The 12,072-nt window shown below is 36.2% G+C and overlaps 1 protein-coding gene across 2 annotated transcripts in view; it reads left to right on the forward strand.

The window, feature by feature from the left end:
- The window catches only part of LOC121485138 (minichromosome maintenance complex binding protein), a 49,331-nt gene that overhangs the window by 9,828 nt on the left and 27,431 nt on the right, over positions 1 to 12,072 (forward strand). For both annotated transcript variants that reach the window (XM_041745194.1, XM_041745195.1), the window contains exons 2-5: positions 7,985 to 8,070; positions 8,687 to 8,827; positions 8,954 to 8,995; positions 11,131 to 11,232. In XM_041745194.1, coding sequence (XP_041601128.1) covers positions 7,985 to 8,070; positions 8,687 to 8,827; positions 8,954 to 8,995; positions 11,131 to 11,232 — 371 coding nt within the window. The remainder of the gene's footprint in view (positions 1 to 7,984; positions 8,071 to 8,686; positions 8,828 to 8,953; positions 8,996 to 11,130; positions 11,233 to 12,072) is intronic.

Here is a 12,072-nt window from a genome sequence, read left to right on the forward strand (position 1 = left end):
AGTAGTACTGTGTTAAAACTTAATTTACTTAATATTGTATTGCTGCATTTCTTTTTCTTATTGAACAGAAATTTGATATCATTTTCATCAAGTTCTTCCAGCATTTCATTCATATTATTTATTTACTGAGAACTATGATGTCTTTGTGGATGTTCAGCTTGCCTTCTGAATTATTCCTCTAATTTGTGACAGTTGCTTTTCAGGTTTGTTGCTTAATTGTTATGCTCGGATTTTTTTTTCCCATAGCATTCATGAATTAATTCTGTTGTTTCTTGGACCTTAAGTCTTCCTTTTTAGTGGATTCATTTTAAATTTAAAAATACGTTTTTTAAAAGATTTATTTATCTTAGAGAGTAGCATACGAGCGTGAAGAGCAGAGGGAAAGAGAATCTCAAGTGGATGCCACACTGAGCACAGTACCTGACACAGGGCTGGATCCCAGAACCCTGAGATCACAACCTGAGCAGAAATTGAGTCAGATACTTAATGGACTGAGTCACTGGGGCACCCCTTAAATTTAAAAATATTTTTAAGAGGGACTCCTGGGTGGCTCAGTGGTTAAGCATCTTCCTTTGGCTCGGGTATGATCCCGAAGTGCTGGGATTGAGTCCCACATTGGGCTCTGTGCGGGGAGACTGCTTCTCCCTCTCTCTATGTCTTTGCCTCTCTCTCTGTGTCTGTCATGAATAAATAAAAATCTTAAAAAAAAATTTTTTTTAGGAAAAGTTGTATGAGAACAAGTGATACGTCACACAATGATTAAGCATTTCACTAAGAAGATGTAAATGTAAATGTGCCTAACACCAAACTTTAGAATGCATGAAGTAAAAAATCATAGAGCTGAAAAGAGAAAAAGAAAAATCTGTAATTATATTTGGTGATTTTACTACTTTTAGTACTTTCTGGAATTAGTGAATAAAATAAGGGACATAGAAAAACATCGTCAACCAAGCATATCTAATTGATATTTGTAGACTACTCCACTAACATCAGTAGAATATACATTTTTTTTCCAAGTGCACATGGAACATTCACCAAGATAAACCACATCCTGGATCATAAAACAATATTAACAGATTTTAAGGAGTTGAAATCATCAGATATGTTCTCTGACCATAATGAAGTTAGATTAGAAATCAGTAACAGATGACAAGAAAATTCAGACTTGTGGAAATACTTCTAAACAATTCATGGATCAAAAAGTCTCAAAGGAAATTTTAAAATATTTTGGACGAAATGAAAGAAAACCTAGCATGTCAAAATTTGTGGGATACAGCCAAAGATGTGCTAAGAGACATTAAGTACACGTATTAGAAGAAAAGATCTCAAATCAATAATTTAAGCTTCTACCTTAAAACTAGAAATGAAGAGCAAAATAAATCCAAGTAGAAGGAACTAATAAAGATAGGTCAGAAATGAACGAAGTTGAAAGCAGAGGAGAGAATCAATGAAACCCAAGGCTTTTTTTTTTTTTTTAACAAAGGGATCAATGAAATTCATAAATTTATAACCAGACTAGCAAAGGAAAAAGAAAAAGGAAGACACAAATTACCAGTACTGGGAATCAAAGAGGAGATGACACTATAGACTATCATGGAAAGGATAACACAAGATAGCTCTGTGGACATAAATTCAACAAGTTAATGGAACGGTTCCTCAAAAAACACAATTTGTTTTCTGTTTTTACTGTAACAAATCTCCACAAACTTAGTGGCTTAAAACAACATAAACTTACTATCTTACAGTTCTGGAGGCCAGAATGATGTGGGTCTTACTGAGTAAAATCAAGTTGTCAGCAAGACTGCATTCCTTTTCTTGGGACTCTACGGGAGAATCTATTTCCTTGTCTTTTTCTAGATCCTAGAAACTGCTAATGTTTCTTGGCTTATGGTCCGCTTTGAGTTCTTTTTTCATCACTGATTACTACTTCTGTCTCACTTTTCCACGGTAAAGTACCCTTGTGATTATATTGGACCCACCCAGAAAATCTCCTTGTTTTAAGGTCCGTTGATTATCAACTTTAATTCCATCTTCTACCTAAATTCCCTCTTTGTCGTGTAACATATTCACAGTTTCGGGATTAGGATGTGGCCATCTTTTGGGGGGGGGGGCATTATTCTGCCTACTACAACCACATGTTATCCACACCCACCCAAGATGAAATAGATAACCCTCCCCACCAATTCCCCCCTCCTTCCTGTATCCCCCTAAGAGCTTCTGTTCTAATTTTTATTTCTATAAACTTGGTACCTTATGTAAGTGGAATCCTATAATATTTGCCCTTTTGTGTCTAGATTATTTCAGTTACCATAACGCTTGTAAGGGTCATCCTTGTTGTCCTCATTGTTTGACAAAGGTAATTCAATAGAAAAGGATCTTTTCAATGAAGTTGTTGTAACAATTATTTATTTGCAAGAATATGAATTTTAACCAAGAATTTCATACCTTACACAGAAATTAACTTAACATGGGTCACAGATCTAAATATAAAACCTAAGATTATAAAAATACAAAACTTTTAATGTGGAATTTCAGAAACAACAGGATTATACTGAATAGAGAAAAAAATAAAACAAGACGAAATCAGAGAGGGAGACAAACCATGAGAGGATCTTAATCATGGTAAACAAACTGAAGGGTCACTAGAAGGGGGGTGTGGGGGGGGGTAGGGTAAACTGGGTGATGGACATTAAGGAGGGCATGTGATGGAATGAGCACTGGGTATTATATAAGAATAAGGAATCAGTGAGCTCTACCTCTGAAACGAATAATACATTATGTGTTAATTGAATTTAAATTAAAAAATTAAATGAAAACCAAAAAATATTTTATATATATATATAACTTTTAGAAATAAACAGAAGATCTTTGTCACCCAGTGACAATGAGTATTTATTTACTTATTTATTTAAAGATTTTTATTTATTTCTTCACGAGAGACAGAGACACAGGCAGAGGGAGAAGCAGGCTCCATGCAGGGAGCCCGATGTGGGACTCGATCCTGGGTCTCCAGTATCATGCCCTGGGCTGAAGGCTGCACTAAACCGCTGAGCCACCCAGGCTGCCGGACAGTGAGTTTTTAGACATGCATAAAACAAAAATTTGATAATTACCAGAACAGAAGTTTTTATTCTGTTCTGCAAAAAGTACTGTTAGACTAGAAAGATGAGCTATTAACTAGAAGAATATATTCGAGAATCCTAGAGAAAACTTGTATCCAGAATATAAAGAAAGGACAATGGGAATTAACCCAATTGTAAAAAAGGCCAAACATTAAATAGATGCTTCACTAATTCAGCATCATAGCTCCTAGGAAATGCAAATTTGAACCATGATGAGATACTACATACCTATTAGAACAGCTAAAATTGGAAAACATAGTGACAGTACCAAATTGTGTCAAGGATACAAACATCTGGATCTCTTACGTGTTGCTGGTGAGAATGCAAAATGGTGTAGCCACTCTGGAAAACAGGCAGAATCTTACAAGTCAGTCGTACGTTGACCATATACCCCAACTGTCCCATTCCTAGGTTCTTACCTAGAGAAAGAAAAGTTCATGTTCACACAGCCTGTACACAAACATTTATAGTTGTTTTGTTTATAGGTATTAAACCTGGAGACAATCTAAATGTCCTTCAAAAAGTAAATGGAGAAACAAATTGTCATTCAGCTATACCGTGGAATATTATTCAGTGATTAAAAGAAACTATTAAATATACTCATGTGAAGGGGTTCCCAGGACCACTTCTATCTTTAGAGATTTACTAGAAGGACTTACTGGGACTCCGTATATAGTTGTATTCAAGGCTAAGATTTATTATAGCAGCACAGTAAAGATCCATAGTGGATCATAAGGGAAAAAGACCTGGATGGAGTTGGAGGAATCTGTGTGTAGGCTCCTCTGTTCTCTTCCCATGGGAGAATTCATAGGTTGGAAGACTCAATTTTGTTAAGATGTCAGTTCTCCTCAAATTGTATCTGATTCAATACAACTTTTGTCAGAATTTCAGCAGACTTTACACAGAAGTCAATAAACTGGTTGTCAAAATTATATAGACATGTTGAGGATGAGAATAATCAAGACAAACTTGAAGAACTTCAGTACTTAATTATAAGACTTAAGATCAAGCCATAGAGGTTAAGACAGTATGAGTATATTAATACAGCAAAAAGATAGACAAATAGATCAGGGTAATACAATAGAGAATGTAGAAATAGGCTAAAGTAAGTACAGTGAGTTGATTTTTTGACACAAATGCCAAAGCAAATCAGTGCTAGAAAGCAAACCTTTTAATTCTGAAATAAGTGGCTATCTTTTTGGGAAAAAGTGAGCCTTGCCCTATGTTACAATACAAACAAAAACATTCATTTGATGTTGGCTACAGACCTAATTGTGGAAAATAAACCTAGGAGAATATCTTCATGACCCTGGGGTCTGTAAATATGAAAGAAAAACTTGGCAAATTTGGCTTAATCAAAATGAAAAACTTCTCATCAAAAGACATACAAAAAGAATATCAAAAAGAAAGTACAGCTTAGGGGAAAATAATGTGCCCTACGTTTATATCTGACTTAAGACTTATGTCTAGAATACCCAAAGAATTAGTACAATCATTGATGCCACAACAGATCCATTTTTAAAAATGGACAAAATAGTGAATAGGCACTTCATGAAAGAATTTATTGAAATGGTCAATAAACATGAAAAGTGTACGTCATTAGGGAAATGCATATTAAAACCACAGTGACAACAGACCAGTATGTATCCAGCACAATGACTGGTATTGAAAAGATTGACAAGATCAAGTATTGGTGAGGTAGAACCAGCTAGAAGCTCGTACATACACTGTTGGTGAGAACCTGTATATTTTTTTCTTACTCAGTTCCCTTGGCCCTTAAACTAGGTCAAGCTCAAGTGCAATGGTGCTCAAATTCAGATGGCCAAGAATTCATAGGAAATATGATAAAGTGATACGTGTGTGCTAAGCATGACTCTTGGTTGCAAGTGACCCAACTTGGTCCTACTTAAACTCAAAATGATGAATACGTTATCTTAGGTAATCCAGTTCATGGGTGGGTTAGTGCCAGGCTCAATTACAGCCAAATAATTACACTGTGTGTACAGGAATCTGCCTCTCTGTTTTCCTCTGGAATGGCTTAATTTTGAGAAAACTTAGTCATAGGGGCCACATGCAGCTCTCAGGCACTGAGTGTTCTACGTACTTGAGTAGTAGTGCCGTCCTTGTTCTTGCTTAATTGTCTGGAATACACAAATTTCTTATACCTCAGCATGTTTCAGTTCTCCCCCTTTTTCAAGGCCTGGCTCAAGTACCACCTCCATCAATAGCCCTCTTCTGAGATTATTTGACCTGCGTTAGTTTCTCTTTGCTTTTGGCTGTTATTATTTACTGCTTCTTTAAGTTCCTTAGCTATCAGTATCCTTATTGAACCTAGTAGAGTGCCGGACACACTGTAGGCTTAATAAATAATGGACAGTTATTGCATGCTTTATTTATTTATTTATTTTAATTATCTGTTGCAGTCTCTTAATTGTTCGGCAGCAACAATTTGTAAGGTGGCCTTAGAAGATCCTGTCTGTATACCCATAGCTTACCACCTTCCAGGCACTGTCTGATGGAGCCTTGTCATCTGTTATGTGGCATGGTCATGTTCATTTGTTTTTGTTCTTTCTTTTCTTTTTAAAGTAAGCTCTGCATCCGACATGTGGTTTGAACTTACCACCCTGAGATCTAGAGTCGCATACTCCACCAACTGAGCTGGCTAGCCAACCCACCCACCCCTGCCCCAAGCATGTTCATGGTTCTTACACATATGCAGTCATAAAAGCAGTGTTGGTATGCTGTCATGACTGTGTATCAACCTTTTCTTTAAATAGCCGTTTTCAGTGGAAGCAAAAACACTCATTCTTTTTAATTCTTTTTGTCTAATTCTACTAGTAATCATTTATTGACACTTACCTGATACAGTAGTGATTCTGAAACTTTGTCAGAATCACTTAGAGGGCATTTTGTTTACATATTTATATTTTTATCACAGTTTGCCAATGACACTTTATTTTTTCTTCTCAAAATCCTATTCTGTAGTGTCCTTGGCCCTTTTTGCCTGAGTGCCAGAGAGTCAGGCATTGGCATGGGCCATGTGAACACTGGCCATTACCTTGTAGTTTCCTCCTCCTCCTCCTCTACATGACTCTAGCTTTCTCTTCGTAAACTTTCCATATGGGCATGACTCGTCCTGTCAGCTGGGCAGCCAATTTGAGGTCTTTAGCAGAGCTGTCTCCCTTTTTGGGGGCCAAGGGCTTCCTGGGAAGAGGGTAAGCTTGGAGTAGTATTCTCGTAGCCACTGCAGGAACTCTGTGGACTTGTTTTGCCTTCTTGGATCCACTGGGATCCCAGTGGGCCCTGCTACCTTCTTGCAGACACCAGCGTCTTGTAACTCTTCTGAGCTGAAGCCCCTGCTAGTGCACCCTTTGGGGTGCCTCACTGTGGCTGGAGGGATCCAGACACAGGGCAAGGGTGTTAGTAGAATTCTATGAGTATTTCTAACAATCAGCTCTAACAAATAGAGGCAGTTCCTTTACGTCACTACATAGCACTTAGGTGATGAGTATAAATGGTGGAAGTACTGGCTAGCTACGTGGTTTGCTTGTTCTCCCAAATAGGTATTCCTAATTCTGTCAGTAATGTATTTTGGTCTTGGCCAATTCCTGTAATTTTTTCCCAAAGCCTTGGTTTTCTTACCTTTTTAAAAAAAAATTTTTTTTAAGTAATGTACACACCCAACATGGGGCTTGAACTTAAAGTCCTGAGATCAAGAGTCACATGCTCTACCAACTGAGCCAGCCAGGTGCTCCGGTTTTCTTTAACGTGACATTAAAAGCCGTTTTCTCATCATTTTGCAGTTATCATTGTAAGAGGCACCAGTGGATGCTAAATCTGGGGGTTGTGGCAAGATTCATAAATTTTTTTTGCCTGGTCTTAAAGTGTCTCCTGCCAGATTACTTAATAGTTGCAAAGGGGAAAAATTTTACTGTGAGGGGAAGATGGACATCTTGTCTCTAGATGGTCCCATTACAAGGGCACAGCATCACTTATAGAACAGTCTGCCCGATAGTGCACAACTGCAATCCAATCATATGGGAACATCAGACCCAAAGTGAGGAGCATTCTACATTTTTACACAGTTTGTATTCCTCTTAAATATAAATGTTATAAAACATACAGAGGTTGAAGGACTGTTCCAGATTAGAGACATGATAGCTAGGAGCAATATGCGATCCTAGACTGGCTCTTGTACTGAAGAGGAAAAAGTGCAATCAAGGATAGTATTGGAATATGGATGGTAGGTTAGATAAAAAGTATGGTATCAGTTTGGAATTTCCTGAGGTTGGCAACAGTATCGTTATATAAGATAATCTTTGTTCTTAGGAAAAACACATTGAAATACTTAAAAGGCAAAGGTTTATGATGTGTATAACTTAATCTCAAGTGAGTCAGAAAAATATATATGAGAGATGAGATAAAGCAAATGGAACAAAGATTACAGGTATTCTTTGTACTATTCATTTGAATTTTTTTTTTTTGAAGTTTGAAATCATTCCCAAAATGGAAAAAAAAATGTTTTAGAAGAACTCCCTTTTCATTTTAGGGTAGTTGTAAAGAAAATATCTGTCTAAAAATGTTTTCAAAAAGCATTGTGCTTTACAAATGATAGTTCGTATGCTGCTTTGTTTAGGTAATTTCATATCTCATCCTGTGGGTATTCTCAGCTAGGTTGCGGACTCCTGAGAGCCTGCATGAGGTCGGTACTGCCCTGCGTTGTAATACTCAACCCCCTTGGTAGGGCGGCTTCCTGAGTGCCCAGTGCAGCCGTGTTCCACCGACTGTGAAGTGCCTCCTGTGACCCTAGTCTATTGTTAGGTATTGTACCTTTAGTTTTGAAAAGTATATTTTTCTTTCAGCCCAAAATGGAGTTAATCCTGACTGGGAGAAGAAAGTAATTGAATATTTTAAGGAAAAGCTGAAGGAAAATAACGCTCCTAAATGGGTAAGTTTATTGCTTTTCTTGGGGGAGAGCCTTGGGCTGACTTCCAATTTTTTCTCAGTAGAGTGGTAACCCACATGAAATTTTAGTATATATGCTGCCAAAACAAGCACTAAAATTTTAAACTATATACATTAAAGTGTACTGTCTTCTGCTTTATGTGCACATGAATTAAAAGATTTTGCCCTTTTCCAACTGAAATTTTAGTTTCAGGCAATTCAGTGCTTCTGTATTGGTGCCTCTAGGTGGCAGTAATTGACCGTGTTACTTTCAAATCACATCAGTAATTGTGAGATTCTCAATTATCTTTGTTTTATTTCATTTAAAAAGAATTGGTATGTACTAGTCTTAAGAGCTCAACAAAGCAAGTACCTGCTACTTGAGAAGTGTTCTTAAGGAAAAGCATCCTTTTACATTAGAATCAGATGTCACTATACAAACTTGGAAGGACATAAAAAATACTTTTGCGTCTAGCACTTTTATGTTGACTCTTGAGTTTGCTGGCTTCCTAATGGGTCTTGGTGTGTGTGTGTGGGAGGGTTGGGTTCTGGATATATAGTCTCTGTATATGTGCTTACAGTTTTACAAATAGTATCTTACTGACTTGTTTTTCTTTAAGGTACCATCACTGAATGAAGTTCCCCTTCATTATTTGAAACCTAACAGTTTTGTGAAGTTTCGTTGCATGATTCAGGATATGTTTGACCCTGAGTTTTACATGGGAGTTTATGAAACAGTTAATCGAAACACAAAAGCACGTGTATGTATTGCTTTTTTTCATGAAACTTTCTGTTTGTAATTAGTGGTATTAATTTTATCCTTGTTTATGGTGGTTTTGATTCAGATATACTGATATGATACTGTTATCCTTTGTTTTCGATCATAGGTCCTTCATTTTGGAAAGTATAGAGATGTAGCAGAGTGTGGGGTATGTATCCTTAAGATATAGAAAACATTTTAATAATAATTTTTTCTTAAGCAGCGAATTTATTTCTTTTGGTTGATCTCAAGTGTGTAAATAAGTTCTAAGAAGTTATGTGAAATGTTTTATTCACCTCTTAGTTAAGAGTTTCTCTGATACTTTTTTTTATCTTCTAAAAATCTCTTAGAAGGTGGAGTATTGTAAATAACAAAACTAATGCCTTTATTCTCCTAGTATCTATACTTGGTTTCAAAATTACAAGTTATAATAAATTCTTTTAAAGTAAAAATGTAAGATTAACTTAGGACTTAACACTTTTTAAGTTAAATTTCATTAAATCCTGTTTTCTTAGGAAAAATGTTTTTAATAAACTAAGCTTTCTTTGATAAAGAGAAGTAATGGAAACTCTTACATATCTGTAATGGGAGAGGCAAGAAGGCAGAGGACACTGGATATAATTATGGTTGTGAAAGCGACAGTCTTGAGGTAGAAACTTAGCGGAAAGGCAGTTACAGAGGAATTACAGTATATCTGTATTTTTTGAAATTGGGTTTTAATGTGGTTCCTTAGAAACTGATGGTAATTGTCAGTTGTTGGGGAAAAAAAAAAACAAGTATCGCAGATGACAATAGATCAGGCCAGTGCTTAAGTAGAAAGGTAGCACCTGGTCGGTTACCAGAGGCGTTACCTCTGTTCTCTGTCTAGTTCTCTGCTTTGCTGACCCAGAATCTTAGATTATCTGGGGCTTTTTACATTCTGGGAGTCCGACTCCTGGTTACCCAAACCTCAAGAGATAGATTTATAAGCCCTAAGACTAGCACATCAGTTCAGAGTAGAAGCTGTGCCTGATTGAGTAAAGTGTTCTAGCTCAGGGCCAGTCCTGACAGAAGAACAGGCCTAATTTGTAAGGTTGCTGTGAAGATTATATTAAACAAGAATGTAACTTCCTATATAATTATTTAGGGGGACTTGTGAAAGATGGATTTGCTGATCTTAACACATGATGAACTTTAGGTGTCCCAGTGTCTTTTTTCTTTGAGAATGTTTCCATAAAGTAAAATATGGTGCCGAATTGAATGAGGCAACTTTATAAATACTTGCTGTATCCCTTGTTTGAGGAGCCCTAACTCATATGAGCCTAAGGTATCAATACACAGCTTTGTCTAGTACACAGTAATGTAGTATCCCCACACGTTAGTTATCTCAGCATCTGGAAATAAGGAAAATAAAATACATGAATCTGTCCGTGTATGACACTGCTGAAGGCAAAGAATTTGTATTTTGTTGCTAAAGGTCATAAGTAAAAACACCAAACCAGGAAAACTTTGGGCCTGGAAAGAAAGAAACACACACAAAGAGCCTTGCTTGAGCATAACTAGCTTAGGCTGAAACTTGACAACTCTTGGGTCTGGTTTTATTTCCCCCTACAAAATGGTATATATGTTTTATTTTAAGAGATTGTTTTTGTCTTATGTATGTACTAAAAGTAATATTAAAGTAATATTTTAATATGAAACTTGGGTCCTTTCTACCTCTTAGGATTTTCTAAGTATATTTGAAAATAGAGAACATGCCTTTTCTAGGGAATAATATCTGACTCAAATCTCATATCAGAGTTACTTTTTTTTTTTTTTTTTTTAAGATTTTATTTGTTTATTCATGAGAGACATAGAGGGAGAAGCAGGCTCCTCCCTGTGAGCCCAATGCGGGACTTGATCTCTGGACTGAGATCGTGCCCTGAGCTGAAGGCTCAACAGCTGAGCCACCCAGCCGTCCCTCAGAGTTACTTCTTAATGCATATTTCATTAAGTTCCTGTTTTTTAGGCTGATAAGATTTTTTTTATGTGAGAGACATGCTTTGTCTTTGAAAAAAATTAAAGTATCCTATTTATTTAAAAGGATTTAATTTTGTAACAAGGTGCTGTATAATATGGATTTGAGAGAAGATCATGTATTGATTGCATATGAAATGATTTTATGTCTTCTTTTAAAAAATGATGGTTTAGATTTAGTATTTCTTAATTCTTATGAAATATTTACTATGGTTTTGCAAACAATGTGAATATGTAGCTTGCTAATTAAAATTTTTATTTTTGTTTTTCTTAATAAAATTTTAAATATACGTTTTGTGTATATCACAGCCTCAACAAGAAGTGGATTTAAACTCCCCACGAACTACCACTTTGGAAAGACAGACTTTCTATTGTGTCCCAGTGCCTGGGGAATCTACATGGGTAAAAGAAATATCCTTTATCTGAAATTTCTTCTGTGCTGAGAGGTTCTTGATTACTTTATTATTTGAAAAGACCACAATTAAATTTTGCGTTTTTAGAAACTTACTCTTTTTACACCAGCGAAGTTAGCTGGAAAAAAATTGTTCTTAATTTACAGAGCCTGGCTTTATTTTAATGAAATGTTTTTCATTTGTCCTAAATGAGAAAAGTTATAAAAACAACCCAAGTATGCATCTTTGAGAAATGATAAAATTGTGGTACATTCCCATAGTGAAAAACTGTTAAAAAAAATTCAGGTGGATTTAAAGGTACTGAAAAAGAATACCATAATTAAATAAAAACACAGTTTCAAAATAAGAATTAATTCTGGATTCTTTTTTTTTTTTTAAAGATTATTTATTTATTCAGAGAGAGAGAGAGAGAGAGAGAGAGGCAGAGACACAGGCAGAGAGGGAGAAGCAGGCTCCATCCTGATGTGGGACTTGATCCCCGGTCTCTAGGATCACACCCCGGGCTGCAGGCGGCGCTAAACTGCTGCGCCACTGGGGCTGCCCTAATTCTGGATTCTTAAGGGAAAAAATATGTTGCTTTTGAGAGATGTTTTGACATCTCAGTTTCCTTTTTACTATTTTCATTAAATTTTTTTAGTAATTTCTTAAGGCATAGTTCACATACCCTGAGATCCATGAATTTTAAGGTTGCACTCCAGTTATTTGGACAAATGCACACCCGTTTTTTTTACACCCATCAAAGTAAAGAACTTGTGCCAGAAACTTCCCTTATGTCCAGGCACTTCACTCTCCTCTTATAACAATTGTGCTGATTTCTTTCACTGTAGCTGCATTTTAC

The sequence above is a fragment of the Vulpes lagopus genome, chromosome 2, assembly GCF_018345385.1.
Source record: "Vulpes lagopus strain Blue_001 chromosome 2, ASM1834538v1, whole genome shotgun sequence".
Lineage (NCBI taxonomy): Eukaryota > Metazoa > Chordata > Mammalia > Carnivora > Canidae > Vulpes > Vulpes lagopus.